The 27884-nt window shown below is 35.2% G+C and overlaps 1 protein-coding gene across 10 annotated transcripts; it reads left to right on the top strand.

The window, feature by feature from the left end:
- Nucleotides 1-70: 70 nt before the first annotated feature.
- On the top strand, nucleotides 71-27884 carry TIA1 (TIA1 cytotoxic granule associated RNA binding protein). 10 transcript variants are annotated; one of them, XR_004189172.2, is made up of 13 exons: nucleotides 72-377; nucleotides 7665-7761; nucleotides 10446-10544; nucleotides 11058-11112; nucleotides 11283-11315; nucleotides 12556-12643; nucleotides 15853-15928; nucleotides 21788-22026; nucleotides 22274-22369; nucleotides 22484-22568; nucleotides 22954-23077; nucleotides 23923-24068; nucleotides 25188-27884. XR_004189172.2 is itself a non-coding variant. In XM_015237066.3 (13 exons), exons 1-13 carry the CDS (start codon nucleotides 352-354, stop codon nucleotides 25312-25314), a joined length of 1158 nt encoding a protein of 385 aa, XP_015092552.1. In that variant the 5' UTR covers nucleotides 80-351; the 3' UTR covers nucleotides 25315-27884. The 10 variants fall into 10 exon arrangements, 6 of the variants coding, with proteins under 6 accessions (XP_015092552.1, XP_031532359.1, XP_006201616.1 ...); XR_004189173.2 differs by having other exon boundaries at nucleotides 23926-24068; XM_015237066.3 differs by having other exon boundaries at nucleotides 80-377; nucleotides 21788-21896; nucleotides 23926-24068.

The following is a 27884-nucleotide window of genomic DNA, read 5'->3' on the forward strand; positions in this document are numbered from 1 at the left end:
AGTCATCCCCTAGCGCTGTTGGAAGAGCGGCTGCGCAACAAGTGACTATATGGACTAAGGTGTAGCCTGGCGGCCCGAAGGTTGAAAGTGCAAGATTCTTCTGCGCCTGCGCGGCCCAGGTCACTTCCCTGGCTGCTCCAAGGCTCCCGGCTCGCCGCCATCTTGTATTGGGGGCTTCATTGTTCGCTCTGGGCCGGGCAGTTTAGTGTAATTGCCGCGAAGAAGGAGGCGGGGTAACCTCCAGTCAGCCGAGAAACCCCGCTATTCTGTAGCCATAGCGGCTCAAAAGATTTGTGAGGTAGTAAAGGGTAGGGAGCTGGACCCGGAGGCGCCGCCGCGACCGCAGCAGCCATGGAGGACGAGATGCCTAAGACTCTGTGAGTCTGGGGCAGCGATGAGGGGGGCGGATGGTGGTGGTCCCGGAGCAAGGCTTCGGCTCTGCGGCGCTCCCCAGCCTATTGTTCCCCGTGGACGCCGCGGTCTCATGGTTTCTCTCATTGGCGTTCACCTGATGCCCGGGGACCCGGGCTGTGAGAGTACGAGATGGAGGGAGAGGGGGCTCAACCCCCTAATTGAGCCCCGACACCTTAAGTACACCACGGCTTGGCCTTTGGCCTCGCCCTGGGCCCTCCGTGGTCCTAGGCCTGGAGAAAAGACTTTTTCATTCAAATCTCTTTTTAGAACTCGGCGAGCCTTTTTGTCCCGTGCTTTCCTTCTCTCCTCCCCCTCCCCCCCGCTTCTCGGTTAACCTCTTGATCTTTACAGCCGTCTCCCTTCCATTTCTCTTTGATTCCTTCCTGAAACTCATCCTTTTCTTCTCGTTATAGGAATTTTTCTCTTGAAAGTGCTTGTACTAATTTTCAGGGAGGTAAACTTTGTTCTCGCAGTCGCCAACTGGAAAAAAGCCAAATTCTTTTTCTTTTAACTTCTCTTTGATTTTCCTTTTGTGCCACCCCTTCCCCCGATGAGAAGGCCTAAAATCGACCCCCTAAGGATTTTGACACTGCTTTTTAAAAACAGGAATCTCACCTGGAGGGACATAGAGACCAGGGGGAAGTAGATTTAATGCATTTTTACCATCGCTTGCTACTTTTGTGATTGACACGTTGGTGAAGGAGCGAGGAGTTTTATGAAGCAATTAATGTTAATTAATGTTAGTCACCCCTGAGAATTTGTACAGTTAGTGTTAAATGATCACAGTTAAGGATACTTTTCTTTGTCGTGTGGCATCCCCCAGCGTTCGCCTTTGTTTTTCGAAATATTGTCGGTCCTACCCTTGTGGCTTTTCTCGAAAAGAATAAAAAAGCCCGATGAGTTTTGGGCAAAGCTTTTTGTTTTTATTCTTGGAATATTGGCAATTCGAGAACTCTGTGCGTTAAAAACACACTCGTAGGTTTCTTTTTGCAACTCTAGATACTACAGTTGTTAAGAAATACAATATAAATCAGTTACTTTTTTCATGACTAAGTTTCCGTTTGTAATCTATATGAGAAATACAGTCACACTTGTTTTCTTAATAGATAAGTAAACTTTTTGCTAGTTTGTCTCATAATCTGTTACCTTAAGTGTCTGTTAATAGGATGCGGAAATTAGTGCTTGGCCTTTGTTTTTGAAAGATTATGTCTAAAAAATCATTAGCCCCATAGTTTATGGAAACCTTTTTAAGATTCTTATTTTGAAATTTTAATTTCAGAAACTGCCAGAAATATCTGGGAACTTAACCTTTTCAGTATGTTAATTTCGGTATATCAGGTAATGAAGACAACTTCAGCTTTCTCAAGCCAATGTACAAAAGTTGGTAGTTAAATAACACTAGCTTGGGGACAGGGGACCAACTATTGCAGGAGAAATAACGAAGAAAGTTTTATTCCACAAATACTTTTTGAATACTTACGATTTGCTATGTTCTGTGTTAAGTGCTTTGTGAGCTTATTTAATCCTCATCAGAACTGTGCAGTAAGTGGATCTATTGTGCAGTTGAGGGAAAGCTAAGCTTAGAATTTAACTCATCCAAAGTCGTATAACCTTATTGTTCATCATCCTGCAGGTCTACTCTCCTCAACTCTTAACTCTTAAAATTTATTTTGCCTTGTATCTTTCACAAGCATACCCCATCCAAGAATCTTTTCCCCAAAGTAGTCCATGCTTTAACATTTCCTGTTATCCCCTCCCTTGCTTCTGTCTTTCTCAACCAAAATTCCCATTCTTCCAATCAGACCAGCCTTGATTCAGTATGAGTAGATTCTCATCCCTAAGTTTTCCCACTAATGTTTCTACTTTTAATATAAAATGTTTGTTTGAATAACCTTGGAAGTCAGGGGCTTTTAATACGTTCTTTACACAGTGTCAGGTCCAGGGTAAGTGGTCAGTAAATTTGTTTTAAAAACTAGTATCATTCCAAGCAGTGAGTCAAGATTTTATTCATTCTTGAAGGTAAGATGTGGTCTGAATTCTTCTGTTGCCTGTGTACCTAAATGGCTCAGAGGAAATGCCTCCCTTTGCTACAAATGAGTGTTCAGCATTGCCTTGTCAGAGATTGCCAGTACTCAGTTTCTTGTCAACAGTACTTTGGAAACATACAGTTGACTCTTGGAACAATTCAGGGGTTAGGGGCTTTGACCCTTGAGCAGTCAAAAATCCATATAAAACTTTATAATTAGCCCTCTGTATCCGTAGTTCTGCATCTGTGGATTGAACCAGCCATGATCATACAGTACATATTTAGTGGAAAAAAATCCATGCATGTCTAAGTGGACCCGCGCAGTTCAAACCTTTGTTATTCAAGGGTCAGTCATATTGTGAGAGGTGGATATGTTTTCAAAATAGAACTGTAGAAATTGCCAGTGGATTGGGTGTGGGATGTGAGAATGAAGTCAATAAGATTTATTTACAAATGTGGAATTATTAATCATCTAAAATGTTAGTTTGTTGCAAAACATAAGTAAATGGAGAACAGTCTTGACAGCATGGCTGTTTTAGTCTTGCAGGCATAGTGTTAGATACTTTCATTGAGACTGGTTTATGTACATTTGGCCCTCCGTATCCATGAATGTGGAACCCATGAATACGGAGGGCTAACTGTAAGAGACTTCGAGTATTTGTGCATTTTGGTATCAGTGGGAGGGGGCAGGTCCAGGAACCAGTTCCCCTCGAATAGCACGAAACAACTGCATGTCTGATCTCCAAGTAAAGGAGGTGCTAGCCAATAAAATAAGAGGGTTTCAGCTATTATGAAACAGACTCTCCTTTGTGAAGAGTAGACAGTTGTTAAATAGTATTAAAATTATGATGCTGGAATACAGTGTTTGTATTATGTACAGCAGTCATTTACTGGTATATACATAATTTCATAATTAGTAAGAGACATACACTTTCCACCCCTAACTAGAGTAACTCAGGCAAAATGGATTAATTTTCTAGCAAATTGCAAATGATCAAAAGTAATTCTGAGAAAGTACAGTTATCTCTTTAACAGATATTTATAGAGCACTTAAAATATTCCAGGCAGGGTTCTAAATAGTAGATATATAATATGGATGAAAATAAAAGTCTCTACTATTAAGAAATTTATTATTAGAGTAATACCTGATTATTCATGCTTTTCATTTAGATTTTCAGAGGCCTCACCAAATTCTGCATATTTGTACAATGATTGTGGTTCAAAACAAACCCAATACAGCATTCTACTTTGTAATTTTGTTTTGTAGGTTAAGTTTTCTAGAGCTGTAATAATCAAAATGAACATTTTAAATGTTTTGGATTACAATTTTATAACTATTCGAACTTAATATCATCTTCAAATATACATATTAAATTGGTATGGAATCCTGTCCCAGAACTGTCAAATTTTCAAATAGCATTGATGACTTTTTCCATTGAATCTTCTCAGGTAGCTTTTTATTTTGAAAAATTAAAAACCTGTGGAAAAGTAACAAAAATAGTATGTTGAAGACCTTTTATGTGGATTTACCAGTGGCTAGTAGTTAGCCAAATTTGCTGAACCATTTCGGAAGACATCATGACACATCAGGCCTAAATACTTCTAAAAATAAGGGCATTGTTTTACATAACCACAATATAATTTTCATATTAAGGAAATTACATACATAGAGTATTGTTAACTGATATACAGTTCATATTCATATTTTAGTTGTCCAAGGAGGACATTTTTTTAGTTCATTCGTTAACAATTCTCTTCTACTCCTGTCTTTACTTTCCAGTTCTGCACAAGATTGGTACATGATCTCAGGGGTGAAATAGTAAATATCATGGGATACTTCAGTCCATGCTATTAACAGGAAGTCTGTGGAACCACTAGAAAGGGATACTTTAATTTCTTGGAAAAAAAAAGGCATTTTGCAAAATTAAAGCTATATAAATATAAGACAGTGACATTTTTGTTTAGTTACCCAGTAGACATGATGATGGGAATCTTGGCTTGCAACTGCTCAGTGTCAATTTTTGTGTCAGAATTTTCTAAAAAGAATACTGTAAAAAAAAAATTCAAGCATGGAAAGAATTTATTAAAAAGATATTGGATACTCCCAAAATTTGCAGGAAAGTTATGGAACTGGCTTAGAAAATGTTTAGGAAATAGAGACAGCTGTCAGGCTCACAGTCCTAATCAAGCCACAGACCATCTCAGAAAGGCTGCTGCTGTCACATCCACTGAGGACCTGGTATTACAGCTCCTACTTTCACTGGACGTGGGATGTATTCAATCTCTGCTTCTTTAAGCCTTATCTTTGTCTTCTATGTTCCAAGACTAGTAACTCCCATTTGACCTACTCTAGATCACATGCAAGGGAAACTATAACCATATTTAGCGTTTTCATCTTCTGGTGAGGAGTCAGGCTCTCCCATAGGGTGAGGATTCCTCTAAAAATAGGAAGGAAGATGTTTGGTGAAAAAAATCTGCTACACATGTAACTTAAATCCATACTGTTAGTAAGAAATCCTTTAACTTCAGAAACAGAATAGGATGGGACAACTAGAGAAACATATTTAAAAATGAGAATGAAAATATTATATACATGACTTGTAGTTTATTGTAACAGTATCAAAATGTGAGAGCAAGTTGTTTGTGTAACTCCCCCTGAAGAGTTTTTCTCTAAACAGCTGTGTGTAGAGTTAATTGATAAAGGCTCCTGGACCTTACAGTATACAGCAGGCCACAGTCAGTAAACAAAGTAAAGGCAATACAAACCTTAGTGCTTTTTTAAAGTAGCTTTTTTTTTAATTAGCTATCTTCAAACTAAGTAAATCACTCAAAATATTTCTGATAAAATCTTAGTTTTCCAAAGAGTAAATGATAGAATCCAGGTTCCATAAATACGTCAGCTTGTCACTAGATTATCTAGCTTTAGCAAAGTAGAGGTTAGAATTAAATTTTCAAAAGAGCCATTTTTTTTTTTCATCTAGACATGGCATTCCTGAGGATTTCTTACAGACACAGGAGTCAGGGTGAGAATAGACCCAGAAGAGTTGCAGAAATAGTACAAAATTCTCACCTGACCTCACCCAGCTTCTCTTTAAATGTTAACATCTTATACCATAGTTACATAGTATAGTTATCAAAACTGAGAAATTAACATTGGTACAATACTGTTAACTACACGTTTTATTCCAGTTTCCCGAGTCTTGCCACAAGTGTGCTTTTCTATTTCAGGATCTAATCCAAGATACCACATTGTGTTTAGTTGTTATGTCTCTTTACTTTGTGAGGAGATACCTTTTATGACCCTGACACTTTTGAAGAGTACTGTTTCTCTGCTGTACAGTGACTACTTTTTTTTCTCAACATACTCTCAGTTAGAATTGAATCACTAAGACTAGCCCAAACTCAAGGAGAGAGAAATTAAACTTCACTTAGTAGAGGGAGGTGTCTTAAATAATTCTTGCCAGCAGCAATTATTACTATGGTGTTTTAATGGTAATTTCCCTGATTCCTTCTACATTTATTAATTAGAGTTCTAGAAGAAAAAGCTATTTTCCCCAACCCTGATCCAGGATTCTGTCAAGGATTACTCATTGTATTATGTTGTCAGTGTCTTTTAAGTCCCTCTTAATCAAAAACACTCCACTCCTCTTTTTTTTTTTAACTTTTTTTAAGACAATAAATTTCTGAAGAAGTCAAACAAGTCACCTTATACAATATCCCACATCTGGATTTGTGTGACACTTATATGCCCTATATCCTGTAAACTTAGATCCAAATTTAAGCTTAATTAGATTCAAGTTAGACCTTTTTGATTTGAATACTTTATAGATGATATTGTATAATTCATACTGTACACGCAGTGTCTCATCGTTTATCCATAAAATGGTTTAAAGTTTGATCTCTGTGTCAAAGCAGTAAAACAGCCAAAGCTCTCACTTCTAAGGTAGGGTTTTCCCTTTGCAGTTCTTATTAAGTAATGTATGCGATAACTTTGACATCCTGCAAATACCCATTTTCTTACCAGCATTTCACCTACTGGTTCTGCATTCATCAATGGTTCTTGCCTGAATCAGTTATTTAAGTAGGGCTTACCCATTGTTAATATAATGCTGTCTGTCTGCATTTATTGACTAGCATTTTTCTATGAAGGAATTGTTCGTTGTTCCGTAAGACTCAGCACCTCTCCCTTTGCCATTTTAACCTATTCCTCTGCCTTCACAGTAAGCACTCAATATTCTGTTGAATGGGTAAATAGAAGGAAGTAATTGAGTCCACACTTTCTGGCATGTATAGATGTTTATTTTTCTGGAGAGAGAATTCATACCTTTCATCACGTTCCTTGAAGGATTCTTGGCCAAATAATGAGAAACTGCAGTTGTTGGGAGACTACATTCTCTGATTTCAGAAGTGATAAACCTCTAACTCTAACATGTCTGGAGTAACCTCATTTCAGAATCCTATTTTGAAAATTAATTTATAAATTCTTTAAATAAGGATCATTCCCCTCCGCACCCCAAAATTAGGATCATCCCAGTCATGGATCTTATAATACATTATTTACCCTAATTAAATTTCTCAGTCATTAATTCACATTATCTGTTAAAAGTCTCTCCTAGAATCTTTTACTCTCCACTTCCACTGAGGAGTGATATTCATTCAAAGATTTCCCATTCCTTTGTGAGCATGTACAACACCTGATGAGTGATTTACCCGTTATTTTTCAAAAATATGTTTATAGTGTAAACAAAAGTATGCTTAAATTGGACAGTTTTAGGAGACTCATGTGAGTTAAAAATTGAGGAAAATTTAATGTTCTTCGTAATACTGGAGAAGTAGAAATAATCGCAGAACTTTCTAAGATTGATTGTAGAAAATGTCCTACATATCTAATGATTCATTTGAGAGATTTTAAGCATATCTTCCTAAAGTAAAACTAGAAAGAAAGAAACAAGCAACAGGTTTAATTTGTAAAACCTAGACTGAAAACACAGACAAACGCTAGCTTCCCCTCTAGTAACAGTGTCTAATAGATTTGCAAGTAACATACCTTACATGTGTTTTGGAAGAAATTTTGAAGTTCTGGCAAACTTTTGTAAGTTCCCAAATAGTGTAGTTTAAGGCAAAGATCTACCGAGTCCCCAGATTCACTTTTTAGTAAACAACTTTAGGAACTGATGCAAAAAAGAAAATTTTAAATAGTGAATTGTTTTTCTTTGTGTTTCAGATATGTTGGTAACCTTTCCAGAGATGTGACAGAAGCTCTAATTCTCCAGCTCTTTAGCCAGATTGGACCCTGTAAAAACTGCAAAATGATTATGGATGTAAGGGTATTTTACTTAGTTAACTTTCTTCTTTTTTAATACATTATTTAAATTCGTTACTTCCAGGAACTCTTAAATTAGTTCATACTGTCTAAATTTGTAGGGATTTTATTAAATTTGTAATAATCTGTTTCGGCCACTGAGTCTAAATTTATTTTACTAAATAAAGGAAGAAGAGAATAGAACTGATCATTTCTAGACCAGATGAAGGCTATATGTGGGCTTTTGTTTTAAAATGTATCAAGGCACCAGAATTGTTTATTTTATGTGTGGTGTCAGTTGATTGGCTAATCTAGAAATTCAATTATTGCAATTAAAATGGGAAATTTGGTTAAAAAAATAAACATTTGATACTGTGTGAAAGTGTTTTTAACTTTATTTTTAAAAGTTGTGATTCAAGTTTTCATCAGACTTTAATGTATAGAAAAAACATTGAATTCACTCATCAAATTGGTATTAATCCTGAATCATAATATGTATAAAAAGACAACTTAAAATTCTTTTGATGAGAAAGACAGTGTTAATGAATAATTCTTTCATCTTTGGTCTCTCCTTTGTGTAAACTTTTGGTTTTCTTTTCTCCAGGAAAAAGTAATATATTTGTATATCTGTATCTGCTACTTTCTCTTCTGTTTATTCCAACTTAAGTCTTTTTATGTGGTATTTTTAAGAGTAATTGTTTTGCCAATTGGCTTCAGTTTGTTGTCTTGGATTTTAAAATGTCAAACCTTTGTCCTAGTGTGGCAGGGTCACCTACATATAATATAAATGGATTCAACAAATGTTTTTGTCCTTCACACTCTTCTAAAGTGTTTTTTGTTTGTTGTTTTTGGTTGGGGGGGTAATTTTATTCATTTATTTATTTTCAGTGGCGGCATCGGGGATTGAACGCAGGACCTCATGCATACACTCTATTACTTGAGCTATACCCTCCCCCTACAGTGTTTTCTTAACCACATTTAATATCTGTATGCTTTTGGACAAAGAAGAAAAGATCCCTGTACCCACAGAGAAAGATGAGAGGGAAGGACAGGGGAAAATGACGGAGAATTTAAAACCAGTTCTTCCTTCATCTCCTCCCTTGTCTTACTCATAGCATTTATGGAATGCTTACTTCCTGTTAGTTGTTTTAATGCTAATGCATTATCACAAATGCTTAATAGAAACATCATTAAGCAAATATTATTCCCACTTATCATATACAGAAATGAGACAAAGCAAGGGTGTAAACCCAGATTGATCTATATCCTCTCCATTGGTCTATAGGCTGCTGTTCTCTCCATGTCTGGATCATTCTAGATGCTTGCCTGGTAAAGGTCGCTAGGCAAAATGTTAATGACTGCTAGACCTACAGAACGGACTAGCTAGGTTAGCCTCTGCCACTTTGTCTAAATTTTGGATTTTGGTCACTCAGAAGCTCAGATTAACTATCTTCCTCCCCCTCCTCCTCCTCCTTCTTCTTCCTGTCGTTATTATTAAAGTCTAAATCCCAGTCTGTTCATACTGTTGGACTGATGTTTGTATGTGTGAATTTTATACTCCCTATAGCACAAAGTCTAAAAATATATAGGCTTAGATTTTTTTAAATCTGAAAAGTATGGTTTTGGGAGAGGGTATAGCTCTAGTGGTAGCCCGGGTGCTTAGCATGCAGACGGTCCTGGGTTCAATCCCAGTACCTCCTCCAAAGATAAATAAATAAACCTAATTACCTCCCTCCCCAGAAAAAAAATTTTAAATTTTAAAAATTAAAATGTATAGTTTTTTTCTGGGTATAAACGAAGTAAAATAAGCATTCTTATTTATTGGATTGCCCTATTCTTAGGTATGAGCTACTTCTCTAACTACATTCTGATGCTTAACATTGATCTTGGTAATAGAATTCTCGTTAAGTTTAGCATTAGTTTGAATTAAACAGTTTTTAAAACATTTTCATATTCTTTAATGTTTTTAAAATAAAATAGTGGATAATTTCAGTGTCATCGATTTTGTGGTTGCCTTCTTGCTCCAAAATTCTTCTCAATCATTGCCAGTGACTTTTTTAAACTATTAATTGTACTTGAAACAAAATAGTATATTTCTTTATTCTATTATCATTCTAATCTTTTGAATTAGTTTCTTTTTCACAATTCTGCTTGAGAGATTATGGAAAGAATTTTAAAATGGACTATAAAATCATATAGTATTTTGCACTGACAAGTATAAAATACTGGGTGTTTTTTCTGCTTCTTTAATTTATAAGAAAACATCCAGGCTTCCTCTGTCATGAAACCTCAGCTAATTGAAACACTAGCAGAAAAGAGCAGAGAATTTTTCAAAGCACCAAAAATTTTTGTGTTAGAAAGTCCACATTCTAAAACCTGTTCTAAAACTTTACTTACCAGAGGACCTTTTCAGTTTTCAGAGCCTGTTTACTTATGTTTTAGTAACAGGTTTAAGAAGGTTAATTAAGACACTTAATCATTAATAAAAAGATTAAATTTTATATAGTATAGTATAAGTTGTTGAAGAAGATAGCTTTCTATAAAATAGTATATTTTTAAGTGTTTACTTCCTTATCTAAACACTTGCAGAACAGACCCTTCATTCTCCATGGCATGATAACTGAGATGTATAAAAGTTTGTGTAATTTTAAGATAATGGGAGTATGAAACTTAAAATTGGGTTTTATGTTTCTTCTTCAATAGACAGCTGGAAATGATCCATACTGTTTTGTGGAGTTTTATGAGCATCGTCACGCAGCTGCAGCACTAGCTGCTATGAATGGGCGGAAGATAATGGGTAAGGTAAGCTATCATTATTAAAGAAGGTGACTTGCGCTGAAAAATTCTAAGATGTATACAGTTCTGTTTCCTTTTTAGAAGACCTGTATTTGCTTTGCAGAAAAGGATCAAAGTTAATACTAAAAAGATGGGATAAAACTTTTAGAGGCATGTTTATGTTAGTATTCTTCATGTCACTTTGCACGTGGTAAATACTATTTGTTGCATTAATCAATCTTGGATGAAACATCTAGTAACATTGGATGCTAATGGGGAAGAATAAAAGGAAAAAATTATTGGTACTATAGATAGGAAGGGTAGTTGAATGTTAATAGAGAAGTATGAAAGGTTAGGATTTGTTAACATTATTTGCCTAAGTATCCATTAAAAAATAAGTGTTGAAATTTTGACCAGAACTGATATCCCTTTGAATGCTTCATCTTCAACATTTACCTGTGTATTCATAGATGCAAATCTTACAATATCTGATTCTAAGCTTTATTTTTATGGAGTATAAATGTAGAAAAATTTTTTTAGGAAGTCAAAGTGAATTGGGCAACAACCCCCAGCAGTCAAAAGAAAGATACAAGCAGTAAGTATATTTTGTACTCTTTGAACGTTTGTTTTTATTGTACACAGTAGTTTTATTGTAAAGCATATAAACATCATACGTTTGCAGTAATGTTTTGATCGTTATCCTAAGATATGATTGAATATGTTTGTGTTAATAAATTTAAGAACAAATCTAATCTTTGTCATCAGGTAGTACCGTTGTCAGCACACAGCGTTCACAAGGTAATTGTATCTTCTTAAACATAAAATGAAATCTCTTGAAAGGGTATTCACTAACCACCTGAAATTTTTTTGTTTGATGCTGGGGGGAGCGGGGAGGGAGGGAGTCGTATTTCTATTTGTCTCTGGCAATATTTTTCCCCCTTTTCCCAGTGTTAACCAAGTGTGGCTTGTCCACAATTTTGGTGCTATTGTAAGTTCTCTGACCCCCCCCTGTGGTAGCAGCTGATGTCTTAGAAATACTTTCACCACTGAAGGGCAAGATACCCTGCTTCCTTGAGGTCACAGTCTGTGCTTAACACCCAGATCTTCCGATTGTCCGATTGCTTGAGTTGCTCCTGAAACTGTGTTTCCCAAATGGCAACCCAATATGTTGCTTATGGCCTGCCAAGTAGGGGTAACTTTTCTTTCCAAATATACTTTGTCAAAATTAATCTATGTGTCCATTTAAAGTGTTGATCCAACTATTGTATTTTTAAAGTGTTTCCTTTTTTGAGCATTGTCTTTTAAAAAAAAAAAACTTCACATATGGGATCGTTATTTCTCTCCAATGCTTTTTTAATGGCTCTGATATAAAGTGAAGGGATTACTGTTTTCATTCTGTTGCCTTCAGTCTTAGTTCACTTGCACATGGATTCACATAAACTGAATGGTGTAATGTCTGGGCAACCAAAACTGTTGGCTTTTGAGAAAACTGTCAAATACTTTAACATCAAACTGTTGCAATGCAAGGTATTTCTTTGATTGTTCTTCACAAAATACGGTTAAGCCAAGTATATCGTGTAGCTAGGTTCAGTAAATTGTCTTAACTGAGGCAAATCTAGTCTACATAACTCATATTACCACTATTTTAATTGGTACAGATTTAATATAGTGGTAAACTGAATAAATGTAAATGACTATTATTAGAATAGTAATTAAGTCATTAATTTTTTTCAAAACTTGTTATAGATTATTAGTTTATTTTCTTAGACCAATATGATAATTGGCTGTAAATAGAAATGTAGTTGTCAGTTTTCCATTAGATATATCACAGTCTTTAGGAGAATCTTCCCTGTATTGTCACTTTGATTCATTATGTTTAAAATTGATAGGATTTGTCTAGATATAGAATAGTGTTTTACTTATACTTTACTATAATCCATAAATTAATTTAAGAATACTTTATTGAATAGATTTTAGTATTTTTTTAAATTCTAAAATTTTATTTTTCTTTTCACTTCCCCTTCCTTCCCCTTATAAGATCATTTCCATGTCTTTGTTGGTGATCTCAGTCCAGAAATTACAACTGAAGATATAAAAGCTGCTTTTGCACCATTTGGAAGAATATCGTAAGTAGCAGAAGATAAATTTAAAATGCTTTTCATTAGAAACAATCTTATGTAGAAGTAATTTGAAAATCTGTTGTGAATTTTGGACATTAATTTTAACACCTGAATGTAATGTATTGTATCCACTTGAATAAATACATTGTTTAGCAATTAATTCAAGCAGTTAACAGCCAAAGATTGTTTTCCCACTGATATATAAATCTTTGGTCTTCAGTTCTCTTGAAATTATTTTTCAGTGAGCATTAGCTTTTAAGAGACAAATTTGCTATTGTGCATACTGTTTCTTGTATGAGTGTCTTGCTAGCTTGGTCATGATCTTTAGTAAAGTTGTGCTCTCACTAAGGAATTTAGACCCTTTGGCTCTTCTATGATACCATGCATTTTCTGTTAATATATTTTAACAAAAAGAAACCTTAACAATTTAACCCTAAAAGCAGTTATTGAATATTAATTCCCAGGTATCTACCCTTTTGTTGTTGTTGCTGTTAACAATAATAATAATGCCTTTTAGTATTTTGTGAAGCACTGTCTTGCTTGCATTTTTTATTAATCATACAGTTTAGGCCTTTTGTAAATAGCTCATAAAGGCAGATTGATCATAAAAGAACTTTAATGTTTTGAAAAGCATGCCATATAATAGAGTAAAAATAATACATTGATTACTACACTTTCTTAGAAGTAATTGTTATATTTAGAAAAACAAAAATTTGGGGGGTTACTGGTTGCTTTATTATTGTTGTTCCAGCTAGAAGCGTGATAAAAAGGAACTGCTAGCTTTGTTTTGGTTTGATGAACAGACCAGACCAACAGCAGAAATGAGATGAGAAGGAGACTGGAAAGTAAATGCCGTAGTATCGGTGTTGAATTTTGAGAGTTTTCATTGGAAGAGTTTAGAGTTCATTGGTAGGAGGATGAAATGCATAGTGAGCAAGGGATGACTATAAGTAAGGGGCTAACGTTAAAGGCAGTTGCACAATTAGGGTGTTTAAATGGACTCTACTTTTAGGTGAAATTTTTCTTTGTGGGAACTGATTAGGAGACTAAAGTTCTAATTTCTTGATTGTTCCTTTTAATCTGTCTTAGGGTTTTGATGATGGTTAGCTTGCTTTTAAATATCTAGACTGGAAGGTCTTAACCTTTGGCCTTTCAAAGGCTCTGTAAATCTCTGTGCAAAGTTCTGTGCTTGTTTTGATTTTGGTGTGGAGTTTCCTGTAAGTTTTATCCTATTTTCAGAGTGGTCACTGTATCAAAGGATTAAAGAACTCTGATCTAGATCTTTGCTGCTTCTTCCTTAGGGAATCCTTTCAGAAATAAGTAAGAATTAAATATAGTTCAAGGCTAACATTTCCTGAAATTTAACTTTAAGAAGAAAAAGCTTTTCTAACATTTTAACAGATTAGTTAGCTATTTCATTAAATACTTTGATTTTGATTGAAGTAGCTTTTCTGAAAACATGGGAATTTTAGTTTGAGATTAGATAAAGATTGTTTAATAATTGATGAGTTTAAGTTAAGTGGCGTTTAAATTTTAGTGATTTCATTACTTTTTAATCATGGATCAGTAATTTCTTTTTGTTGAATATGTTGGTGGTATCATAATTATAGTCTGTAGATTTTTTTATCGTCAACTATAATTATTGATTTATGTGTTATTTTCTTCCTTGGTAAGACCTGTAAGTTTTATAATTTTCAGTCAAGGTAATGTATAATGTCTGAGCCTTAGGCTACGCAAGGAGTTAGTGTTTCTAAATTTGAAAGAACCATTTTCAATTGGTAGCATCTTTTCCTGATTTTGTTGTTGGTGTTAAAGAAGATAAGTTCATAACTTTATATTTAAAGGTTCTCGTGATAGTCAGATATTCTCTCGAAGATCCTACAACAGTGCTTGGTTTATAAAAAATGTGTAGTAAATGATGGCCTATTAAAATATTTGCTATAAAAATACAGTACTTTCTTTCCCTAATTCATACAGTTTAAACTCTTCCTGTTCCTTGAGTTTAGGGTAGTCTAACAAATACTGGTATAGAAGTCAATCAGTTACAAATTAAATGCATGTGTACCATACAGATCATTTTAATAAGTATTTTTACATATTGAGAAGTGACTTGCATTAGTTTTCCCCTTTCACCATCACCTCTTTGTCATTTTGACCCTAAACTTAGTAATATCACTCCTAAATTGATCAAAATATGCTTATGTATACTTTTAATATAAAATTATATTGCATGGCTTTCTGACTTGGGTTTTTGTTGTGAAAGTGCCTGTTTTGTTCATGTGTCCTGAGAGAACAAGCATTGTGACATACCTGGCTAACTTAAAAGCAGATTGCCTGTGAAGCACAATTTGAGTCCAATTTTTTGAGGTATGGAGTTTTAGCTATCATGGCTGGGTTTTTTACTCAATCTCAAATAATAGGGCTCTGGTTATTTTGCAGAGTATCTCTGAAGAATGGACAGAATTGCCCTGGCTAACTACAAGCTACGGTTCACAGTGGATAAATGTTGGCGTGCTTTTTTACTTTCTGACTTTTTACAATTTTACTTTTATATCTTTTAGTTTCCAATCAATCTTATATGATTGCTATTTTAGAATTCAGTATAAAATCTTTTCTTATATAGTTTAAAACTAAAGTGTGTGTCTAGTGTTTTTCTTCAATGATTTAACATTTCTGAAAAATGTCAAGTTCTCAAAATTTACCCATAGTCCAAAAGGGGGGGTGAACTGATATGAGAAAATAAAATACTTTAATTAATTTAGGGAATATACAGCTTTTTCATTCTTTTAGTTTCCAGTTTTCTATTTTAATTTTTTAATGATTAGGTAGTATATAGTGTCAAGTAGCAAATTATAATTGCATGGTTAAAGAAAGCCATTCATTTAGTGTGCCTGTGAACTTTATACTGGTTAAGTAATTCATGTGAATAGCTGCTTTGACCATGCTTAATATTTTAAAATTTTAAAACTTTTTGAAGTGAGAGGCAGTTTCTGTACATTGTATACATGTATATTTAAGAAGTTACTGATTTGCATGTTTATAAAATTAAGCCTCATTTGCTAATACATGATAAATTTTATAGAGTAAAAGGTGAATTTACATTAAAGGTTCATTTTAATGAAGATGAAACATGAAAATGAGTTGTGTGTGAAATTCTCACTTGATATCCAGAGAAGAGTTTGCAAACCTAAACCTCTGATTGTTTCTGATTTCAGAGATGCCCGAGTGGTAAAAGACATGGCAACAGGAAAGTCTAAGGGATATGGCTTTGTCTCCTTTTTCAACAAATGGGTGAGCTCGATAAAAAGTGCATGAACAGTGCTTTGAGAGTAAAGCATAAACATTCTGTTTCAACTATTAGTCATTTCTTTCATCTGCCATTTGTCATTTCACTGATAATGTATACCCTTACTAGAGGACATCGTCTTTCTCCCGTTTGGTCATTTAGTCAACATTTATTTAGCACCTGATGCATGCAAATTACTGATACAGTGTTTTCAGAATATAGAAAGTAGAGGTGTTTAAAATCATCAGCCAGAGGTAGATAACTGAATATCTCATTTATATATTTAATTCATTATCTCCCTGTTTTATACTCTAGTATTTTTGTTTTTTTGAGTAAAGACATATTTATCTAGAGAGATATATACTGTATAGAGTGTAGGCTATTTCAGAAGCCAAGAGAAAGGCCACGAGTATGGGAGTTGGGTGCTCAGGTTAAAGTAAAAGTGGGTACACACGCCATAGACAGTACGGGGCATCCCCGAAGACGAGGGAGCTACAGAGGCCAAGAGGCACGGTGTTACCAGTTTTTATGGGCTCGGCACCTTCACTTGCCAAGAAATGGACCATTTCTAGCTACCCTGGGGAAGGGGTGGGATTCCCAGGAATTGGACCACTGCCCACTCTTTGACCTTTTATGATCAGACTTGAAGCTGTCATGCTGCCTGTGGGCCTTGCTATTTTAAAAGTAATTAAATGCTCCAGTGGGTGAGGACTTCTTTATTGTATATTAATGTATTTGAAAATGTCTCATCATTTGACTCAGCAAACATTACTGAACACCAATTTGCATGGACTTGAAATTTCTGGGTTTTGCAGAGAAAAGGAAGGATAGTGCATTTGTCAAATGAGAGGTAAGAGTAGGGTATAAAGAAGGAAAGAGCTCGTATTTAGGGTGACATCTGGATAAAATCCTTGGTATGTTCTCCATACAACGTAATACTGTGCTGTTGTTTTAAAAAAAAAAAAAGAATGAGGAAGCTCTGTTACATACTCATTATGGGAAGATTCCTATGATATACTGTCAGGTGAAAAAGCTCATTTATATTATAAAAAAAGGAGGTGGGGAGCATATATTTGTGTGTGTGTGCATGTTTTCTTTTCCCCTTGCAGGAATAAACAAGAAACTTGTTGTAGGGTCTCCTGTTTAGGCATGGGTAATGAGAGTTAGGCAGCTGGGCAGCAGGGCAGGAAGCTTCTCACTATACTATACTGGTTGAAGCTTGAACCTTGTAAATATAGTATAAACTCAGATAAAGAATTTAACTTTTTTACTGTGATAACACAAAGTTCCAAGAGATATCACACTTCCAAAAATACAGGGGTGGATGATGGGAGGACTTACATGCACTAGTCTTAGAGTGCACACTGAGGTTTCATTAGCCCTAGATTTTATTGTATTGCCTCTGTATTATGACTGTTGTTTGCTGATGATAAGTACAAAAATGCTGTATTTTTCTGTGTAAGAGTGCCTTAGAATGAGCCATTAAATTTTTTTGAAATGTATTCTAGAAGAGATTTTCTTACTTTAATAAATGAAGTATTTGAAATAGGTACTGTATCGTTGATTTGATGATTTCAGGTCAAATTTATGAACATCATTTATTGTGCCATTTCCCTCTGAGGTCCCCCCCAACTATTTTTTTAAGTTTTCTTGGGGGGAAGGGAGGTACCTTGGTTTATTTTATTTGTTTGGAGGAGGTACTGGGGATTGAAACCAGGACCTTGTGCATGCTAAGCATGGGCTCTACTGCTTGAGCTATTCCCTTCCCCATGTTCTGAGTTTTTTTAAAAAATACATGTTTGCTGTTATGCCAAATAGTGTCAAATCTTGTTTTTTTTCTAGTTCCTGTGTCTGCTTACACTGAAACTAATGTCTAGTTATTCCTCCCTATGAACTCGTACTGTCCAGATATTTGTTATAACAGTTTGCAATCATTTTGCCCAAATTTTACTTTTCATATAAAAAATGTGCCCTAAAGATGTTTACGTGGCTTGTAAATTAAGGCAAAAGAAGGTAGAATGCACTGCAATTGTATGTCAGCTATTTGCACAGTAACATCACATCTTGCAGTCTGATTGTTTAAATGTGTTACACAGCATAGCTGTCATCCTCCTCTCATGAAGTGAAAATGTCTTCTAAGAAAGTAGGTTGGCCTGAGAGATCAGGAAAATTTCATATATTAAAAGAAAAGTTGCAACTGATAAAGCATATTGAGAGGTGAAAAAGTAAAAGCTCTCCTATGTACAAGTCCCATCTACCAATTACAAAATGAGAAAATAAAAACTACCGGAGTGTAGCTGCTGCTTGAAGCTTTACTGTTAATCACAGCATAGTATTTCGGAAAGGTAGAACAATACGTCATACAGTGAGCTGATAGCCACAATTAGTGTGAGTTCCTTAAAGGACTGATGAGTAGGGTTTTAGTGTTATGTGCTGCTTGGGGGAGGTAGGTTGGGGGCTTTGGGTGGGCTGGGGACTCATTTTTTACCACTTGAGATTATGGAATATACACCCCTGCTATATGAAAGTCACTATTTAATGCATATTTAGTATGAAGGTCAGCCAGAGTTGGATTGTAATCCTGACAACCATCATATGATAGGTGTAACTTTGAGTAAATGATTTAATTTAATTTTTCTAAATTTATATTTCTGTGTCTATAAATTTGTGATATGTGATTGGCAGGTGTTGCAAAATGCCACGTCCCTGACTTCAGTTACCCCCGACTCCCTTGCCTCTTCCCGGGTTGTGTGTGCTAGGCAAACTACAATATTGGTTCAACATAGCTTTTCTGCTTACTCTGAAGTAACTGAATGTTGCTAGAGAAAAACTGAGTCAATGGGTTTTGCTTCTAGTTTAATGGTCACACACGTTATATAAGGACATGATATTATCTTTGCAAACCTATGTTTCTCTAGTAAATTTGATTTCCTGTTCTTTAATAACTGTTTCATGCCCCTCTTGATCTCCTTAAATATCCCTCTTTTCTCCACCACCACCCTGAGCTGACAACCTTATGCTTCAACCAAGAAAATAGAAGCTGTCATATAGAGGAATTCCCTCAGCTTTCAACTGCCAAACCTGCATAAAATGCATTCACCGCCTTGTTCCTCCTATTACAGAGTAAGAAAGGCCCTTCCTGTGAAAGACCAAATCACTTACGATTGGGGTCCTACTGCTCTGGCCTTTTCTAGGACTTTAAATCGTGTGCTTATTCTTTTTTTTTTCCACCAAAGCTTTATTGAGATACAATTCATATACCATGAAATCCACTCATTTCAGGTGTACGAAATGGTTCATTAGTTTTTAGAATATTCACAAAGTTATGCAGCTATCACCAAAATTTTGGAATATTTTCGTCTCCCTAAAAAGAAACTACATACTCATTAGCAGTCACAATCTTTTTTCTTTTACACTGTCTCCCCTCAGCCCTGAACAAGTATTAATCTACTTTCTGTCTGTATAGATTTCCCTGTTCCAAACATTTTCTGTAAATGGAGTAAAATTATGTGTACTCTGTTCTTTTGTCCTGGGTCAGCAGTCTTTTCCTCTTCACTGGACTGTTCCATTCAACCAAAAAACATGTTCTAGTGTCTCATTAAAAACCACACTTTACCCCACATCCCTTCCCTATCTGTATCTGCATTTTTCTGTTGTAATTCAGAATCAAACTTCTCAAAGGAGCTGTTTGCCTGTGCTTCCACTTCTTCATCTCCTGTTCACAACAGTACACACACACTCCATTAAAATGTTTTTGCTGCTTCTGTGAACAAGTAGTTGTAACTGTTTCCTAAGGCTGCTGTATCAAAGTAGCTGAGTGACTTACAACAACAGAAACTTAAACTTTCTTGACGTTCTGGAGGATAGCAGTCCAAAACCAAGGGGTCATCATGGCCTTGTTCCTTCTGAAGGCTATCTATGGAAGAATCCTTGCTTCCCTCTTAGTTCCTTGTGGTAGCTGGCAGTCCTTGGTATCCTTGGCTTGTAGCTGCCTCACTCCAATCTCTGCCTTCCTCTTCACATGGCCCTCTTCCCTCTGTATGTCACCACATCAGCTTCTCTTCTTATAACAGCGCTTCTTATAAGGGCCCACCCTAACCCATATGACCTCGTCTTAACATATCTGCCAAGACCCTATTTCCAAATAAGGTCACATTCACAGTTATAGGACCAGGTAGACAGAACTTCGTATCAGTTTAAGGGATACAGTTCAACCCACAACAGTAATTAAACGTCTTACAGAATTCAGACTAGTTAGTGTAGTAAGCAGTATTTGTTTCTTTTTAAGTATATGCGTTTCCTTTTTATGTCTCAAGAATGGCTTTTAGACTTGAATTTCCCTGTTCTTTTGCTAGGTTAAGCCCGCATCTTCACACTTCCAGACCAAAGCAGCACCGCATTTACTTCTCAGTACACTGTAAGCTGACTTTTGTTCTTGCTCTGTACCAACACTGTTCTTTTCAAGTTTGCCTCTTGATTTCTGCTTCCTTGGCTCTGTCACAGTTCATTTTTGTGGGTTTCTTCCTTCATCACTGGCTGCTCCTTAGTCACCTTAGCTAGTGATTTCTCCTTTACCCAGTTTTCAAATTTTGCTGTTCTGGGATGCTTTTTTTTTCTCTCTAGTCTTTCTTCATGACTGAATTTTATATCCCTAGCTGGATTTACTTCACATTTACTAACAAATGCTTTTCGTTTGGATGTCTTACAGATGTCTCAAACTTATTGTGTCAATGGAGGTCTTTGTTTCTTCCTCAGACCTGTTCCCCTCCTCCCTTCCAGTCTTCTCATTTCCATGAATGCTAGCACTATCCTCCCTACTGTCCAATCAGGGACCTTGAAGTTACCTCTGCCTTCTCCTCCTTTACTTACTGTGCACTCCCCCATCTCCCAGTTCTGTTGACTCTTCTTTACATCCGCTGCTACTGCACTAGTCCTGGCCACTAGCATTTTTTTTTTAAATCAGGATATTGCATTAGTCTTATAAAATGTCTTTTTCCTTTTACTACGCATCTTCCCATACTGTTTTCCTCCTAGCGCTAAAAATGGCCTTCTTACAACAAATCAGATCATGATAATCTCTTACTTAAAATTTTCAGTTTGTTCCTGTGGCACCTTTCCTTTTTGCAGACAAGGTTCCAGTGAAACTAGTCTTCTTTTGCCTGCTGCATCTAGATGCGTACCAAACCCTTTCCTGCCTTAACACACACCTTGCCGTGCTTTTCCCTCTGGCTGGAACACTTTTCTAGCTCCTGTTCCTCTCAAGTTCGTCTTAAATGTCATTTCAGACAGAAGTAGATCCCCATGCCCATGTCTCAGCATGGGTAGTCTGTCTCTCTGAGCCTTTTGTTTCTGTCCTAGCATTTACCACCATTTACAATTACTTTGTTTGTCCCCCCAAAAGAACATAAGCTCCGTGGCAGCAGAGACCATGTCTACCTCATCCACCACTGTTTCCCTAGCACTTAACCTGCTGTCTAGAATGTGATAGCTGTTCAGTATTTACTTGTGGGATGAATGACAAACCAAATACTGTCATTAAAAACTTGTTGGGTTGTATAAAGTGAGATTTTTCACCCATAGTAGTCTGATTTGTTACATGAACTTTATAATGGCTGTGTCATAAGGGCTTTGGGGCTCTGGAGTTTTTCAGGTGATTAACATTCCCAGAGTCTGATTTTGAAGTAAAAGACAATTTTAAAACACCATTGTATTTTAGGAAAATGGTTATATGTTGTATATTTTACAAAGCATTTTCATTGAAAAAACATTTGTGAAAAGCAACCATGAGTTTTCTCTACTGCTAACAGTTGTTTAACATCAACTAATGGTGGCTTCTTTGTCATTTCTAATGTTGTGCGGAACAGGATGCTGAAAACGCCATTCAACAGATGGGTGGCCAGTGGCTTGGTGGAAGACAAATCAGAACTAACTGGGCAACCCGAAAGCCTCCAGCTCCAAAGAGTACATATGAGTGTAGGTGTATTGGAGAAGAAAAGGAAATGTGGAATTTTGGAGAATACGCTAGATTTTAAGTGTTAGAGCTGTTCCCGGAGACTTATTGCAGAAATAGATGAGAAGCAAATCAAGACTACTATTCAAAAATGTACTTAGTTTTCATTTTTGTAATTATAAATAACAAATAATATCTCTAAAGTCTCCTATTAAATAGAGAATACTGAGTAATTTTTTAGACATTCTTGGGGAATGTTTAATCAATCAAATGTAATATGTATTAAATAAGCGTTTTGATCAAGGTAAATATTACCATTACAGTAGTGTAGTTAATGTTGCTTTCCTCTCTCTGAACATTTTATTTAATGAATTAAGAATATTAAACTTTCTCTTCCTAGCAAACACCAAACAGCTATCATATGATGAGGTCGTAAATCAGTCTAGTCCAAGCAACTGTACTGTATATTGTGGAGGTGTCACTTCTGGGCTAACAGGTACGAGGGCTTTATCTGTGTGGCATTTTGAGATTAATTTTTTAATTGAAAGGCTTAATATTTTTAGGATTTTAATATAATTTAGTGTGGTTTGTTTTTGTTTTTGTCTAACAGAACAACTGATGCGTCAGACTTTTTCACCATTTGGACAAATAATGGAAATTCGAGTCTTTCCAGATAAAGGATATTCATTTGTTCGGTAGGGGTGGTTTTTTAAATAAAAAAAAAAAAAACTTTTGCCCTCAAATCATTTTTAAACATTTAACTTAGTGGTTTCCTTTAAAATTTACTTTGGTTTTAAAGAAATAGAGATTTCTCTAGCATTTATCATATTTGCCACTTTTTTAATAGCTCCCTCCTTGCAACACAAGGCAAATAAAACATTCTCTATTAAAAAAAAAAAGTTTTCTCCAGAACTACAAGATCTTTGGGGAAAAAATAGCAACAAAAATACGCCATTTTATTGGTTCTTTTATATAAACTGCCTGTTTTACCTCAGGCTCAGTTTGGCTTTTTAAAATAGATTTTATTCATAAGTATTTTAAACGGTTTATATTGCTAATTCTTAATATTACTTCCAATAGGTTCAATTCCCATGAAAGTGCAGCACATGCGATTGTTTCTGTTAACGGCACTACCATTGAAGGCCATGTTGTGAAATGCTACTGGGGCAAAGAGACTCTTGATATGATAAATCCCGTGCAACAGGTGAGAGGGTTCTTGACTTTGCCAAGTAGTTGCTGGGCGAATAGGTATTTTTCAATGAAATTGCTGATAATCCTTAGTAATGTTTCTAGCTAAAATCATAGTATATAAGGGCTCTTCCTACATGTATTATAGTTCCAGAGTGGTGGTTCATGGATGGCAGTGGTGACATGATGAATGTGACCGCCTCAATTGACCTATGCTCACAGAGAGGATTTTAAAATGCTCCAACAAACCTAACAGGGTATTAAATTTTTCTAATACTTGGTAGATTTATTCACGTGCTATTTGGAGAACTCACAAGCATGCTTGGTTCAGTGGGAAATAGAAGCCATAAATATATCTAGAACCTTGGTATTTTCTTCCAGATTTTGCTGCCTTTGTTTTTCCAGGGAGCTTTTACTGATTCAGACTTGATCCCACAAAGATTTCTATGAGGAAATTGTAAATGGAGCACCAAGATAGGAGGAATAAAATCCTAAACTATATGTTTCTTATGTAAATTGTGTATAGGAATAAGTAATCTTTATCTCTTCCCTACCTAAAGGAAACAGTCGTGGATAGGTTACAAGACATTTAAACATTATATTGAGTTTCATATTTATCCCTAGGGCATTACTTACTGCCTTAAAAAGAGTATGCTATTTAGAGCCTCGTGTAGAGTTAAAGCAGTATAACCTCACTTTTTTCTTTTTTAACCAGTGACTTTATAAACTTGTTTATCCTTTAATTTTACTTGTAATGATGGCCCTATGTGTTATGGCTCTATATTTGTGGTAAATTAGGACTGTGTATGTACCTCTAACTTCAAATAATATTAAATTATGTGTTATAATTTTACTTAATAGCAGAATCAAATTGGCTATCCACAAGCTTACGGCCAGTGGGGCCAGTGGTATGGAAATGCACAGCAAATTGGCCAGTATATGCCTAATGGTTGGCAAGTACCTGCCTATGGAATGTATGGCCAGGCGTGGAATCAGCAGGGATTTAAGTAAGCATAATTGTTCTTTTCCTTTATTATTAGCTTTTGAAAATGTCAAGAACTTAGGAAGAGATTTTAAGTAATTAGTAGGCAATGTGGCCCTCTGTCTAAACTATAGCCTTTGAAGGACTTAGAGGTTTCTGCTTTACAGTTTTAAGTGTTTGTCTTTAAAAATTTGCCTAGGGGTGGAAGGTATAGCTCAAGTGGTAGAGCACATACTTAGCATGCATGAGGTTCTGGGTTCACTCCCCAGTACCTCCTCTAAAAATAAATAAACCTAATTACCTCCTCCACCCCCTGCCAAAATAAAATAATTAAATAACACAATAATAAATAAATTGAAAAGAAATTTTTTTGATTTGCCTAGAAATACGTTGCCTTGAATTATAACCAGTGTTACAAGAATTTTGGTAATGCTTGGTAATTAATCAACTATATTTAAGAAAATAAGAACTTAATAGTTGCTAAGCTTTGTATGTGACTAATGGTATTAGCTATTCTTGGATACAGTTACTTTGATGCTAGTTGCTTTATTCATTATGCTTTTTTTCTGTGCAAAAAGGTTTATTCATACATTGTTATATGGAAGCTTCTTTATATATACTGAATTATGCAGTTTTAGTTAAATTTCTGAAAAACAAACTGGAAATTTAAAAAAACACTTTGCAGTTTTTATTTAAAAGGAATCTTGTAATGTTGAAAAAATGTGTGACCTTACATATGTTAATAATTATTTTAATTTCTTCTTTGAGTAATATAAGTAAGTACAAGTCCTTATCATACTAGATGATCAGATTTCTTTCAGGTACTGGCTTGTTCAATATATGGCCAACCCCAGATAGACACTTTTCTTTTCTGGGATTAGAGATTAGTTTTTTTCTGAGTTCAAAGAGAATAAATGTTTATAGATTAAGAGCAATTTCTTAGCTATAATTAAACTAACAAAATTAAACTGTACAAATTAAAGCTATGAGGATGCTTATTTTTAAAAGAAAAACTTTTGCCTTTGCTTTTCCTGGCATAACAATTATTCTTATATCTGGGCTTAAGAAAAAGGGTATTTCCCTATGTGTGTCATTTGTTAATCGGTGGATTTCCCTTCCCCTCTTCTTTCACATTCTCCACCAGTCAGACACAGTCTTCTGCACCGTGGATGGGACCAAATTATGGAGTGCAGCCGCCTCCAGGGCAGAATGGCAGCATGATGCCTAATCAGCCTGCAGGGTATCGAGTGGCAGGGTATGAAACCCAGTGAAAAAGGACTCCAGAATCTAAAGCCAGTGGCTTGAGGCTACAGGAAGTGTAGTAAAGCCGTTGTTTACTTAAAGATTTATCAAATCAGTCAGTGCAAATGTCAGATACAATGTATTTATTTAAAAGATTCATTTTTTAATCATGAAATTACTTACCATCCACATTGTTTTAAAAAGAAACAAAATGCTGGATGTCTGCCAATTTTTGCCTTCATTACCTTTTTTGATAAAGTTTCTCAGATCCTTGTTTCAAATACAAATGCAGGGATTGCTGCCACTTTTTTAAAATTGAGGCAGAAAATTGCACAATGTTGAACTTTTTTCCACTGAAGTAGTGTGCAGTTCTAGTTTGCATTCCTGATGTGATTTAAAACATGTAATATAAAGATGTTAGAAAAAAGAAAAACCAAAACTGTGCAGAGTCTAGAAGTTTTTTGTAATCTTCAGCTTATGCACAATTCTGTTTTAGAGTTTTTTTGTTTTGTTTTGTTTTGTTTTGAAAAAGACATTGTTTAAACTGTCCCATCTCCACTGTTTTCCCTTTGGGGTTTTTTAATATAAATTATTAGTTTACAACATTTTTGTATCTACATTTTTTCATAAATTTGTCTTGCCTTATTAAAGTTCTGTAAAGTATAACTGGGAAAAATGATGTTCAGTTAGGTTGAAAACTTTTCTCAGATGGATTGATAATTGCATTCATCTTGTGTTTTATATGAGAAGGTGCCTCAAGAATTCCCTGTTGAATTTGTTTAAAAGGGTTTTTATCTTCTGTGATAAACTTCACTGTGTACCAGGAAATATAAAAACAAAAACTTGTTACTAAAGAAAATCTCTGAAATGTGATAAGTTCTTATGAACCCATGTTAATTTCATGTGTCAAGTTCTACATTTACATGTGTTATTTCATTATGTAAAATGTCTTAGCAATTTAGTATTTTGCACAGTTAGCAAACTTTGTCATTTCCTCCTTAAAGGCATCATGCAGAGTTGACAGGAGATTTATAAAGTTTTGTTTGCATGTGAATATCAAGTACACACTTTGGTAGTCTTTGAATACAAAATCATCTGCTCTTGTTTTTCAAGAATTTTGAGACACAAAGTTGTATGTAAATGAATATATTAATTTGCCATTTTCTAGTTATATTTACTCAAAAAGAGTAAATCAACTTAATATGTACAAATGATAGCTATGAAACTGTAGAATATCCTTATGTCAGGCTTGGGGTTCACTGTGAACTCCAAAGTGTGCCTGAATGACCAGCCGGGCAAAACATTTTTTTAAATGTTCAGAGGCCAAAAGATAAACAAAAAAACCCTTGAAATCCTACCTCCTTAAACAGCCTTCAAAGAGGAGAGTCCTCAGTGCAATCATTACTTTGATTCTTTTGGTACCTGTTTTCCTGGAGTTCCCAATTTTATTATTTTGGGGTGGCTCCGAGCATTAAGAGGTTTAATCTTTGATGGCATTGTTCTAGTTTTGAAATTTCTAGTACATTTTGCAGTCTCTTAGAAGAGTTGTGGGAGATTTTGTTTTGTTTTGTTTTCAGTGAAAGTCACAAACTCTCTGACTCACAAAGGGGAAGGGTCCTCAGTATACATATTTGGATGGCTGATTGTTTTTTTAAGACCTTCCGAGAGCTCCTAGCATTTTATTTAGGAATAGAAGGCCTGTGAAATCTTAAGAGTTCCCTGGCCTGTATCTTCCAGGTAGGAGCAAATGACTCTAAGCTGGTCTTTAAGCCAAGACTCTTGTAAACCAGAGCCCAGGAAAGACAGTTCCTAAGTGTATAATTCTCTGGAGCTCAATTCTATGCAGTTGTACTGATGTTTCATTAAGTCACTGTGTATTTTAAGTGTTAATACATTAAAAGTTGCTTTATGGAAGATGAGTAAATTTTTTCAACACTTGGAAATTTTATTTCCTTGTTAACTTCTACAGATCAGGGCATGCAACCAAAAGCATCTTAAATGAAATACTCAAAAAAATAAAATAACAGGATGCTGTTTTTAGATTCTTCTGGTTTATGTTCCTATTTTAGGACCCTCATTATTTTCCTCTTACTCAAAAATATCTTATGTCCTATACATCTATGGATGGACTGCAGGATAAATTATTTGGGCATAAATAATCTAAGCAAAAGTATAGTTTTTCTTTCATTTTGACTGTTTTCAAGTATTAACACTTTTTATTAGCCAATATTTTCTTATTGCACAAATCTTAAAATGTACATGACTACTTTTTAAGAAGAAAGTAGTATTACTCAAAGGTTTACTACTGAACAAATTCACATTTCAGGAACATTGCCAACTTTGCTTTAAATCTTAACTCTTAGTGTTAAAACAAATCATTTAAAAATTTACAGTCTAAAAATCAAACTGTCACTAGTTATCAGGTAAGGAAATTAAAGTTTTAAAAATGATTTCATTCTCTGCAAGATGCATTCAGATTTTACTTTAAAATACATCTGGTACTGTAAAGAACCCAGAGTGGTTCCTACTTAATGGGTCACTATCCAGTATTCGTTGCCCTGACTATTTGGATATTAAAGTTCCTTTATGTTTTGTATAA

The sequence above is a fragment of the Vicugna pacos genome, chromosome 15, assembly GCF_048564905.1.
Source record: "Vicugna pacos chromosome 15, VicPac4, whole genome shotgun sequence".
NCBI lineage: Eukaryota > Metazoa > Chordata > Mammalia > Artiodactyla > Camelidae > Vicugna > Vicugna pacos.

Bases quoted from the DNA above. Each gene is read 5' to 3' on its own strand.
- TIA1 (XM_006201554.4), top strand. From the start codon at position 352: ATGGAGGACGAGATGCCTAAGACTCT. The intron at 7,762-10,445 runs GTAAGGGTATTT...CTTCTTCAATAG, and splicing joins ACTGCAAAATGATTATGGAT to ACAGCTGGAAATGATCCATA. The intron at 23,078-23,922 runs GTGAGAGGGTTC...TTTACTTAATAG, and splicing joins TGATAAATCCCGTGCAACAG to CAGAATCAAATTGGCTATCC.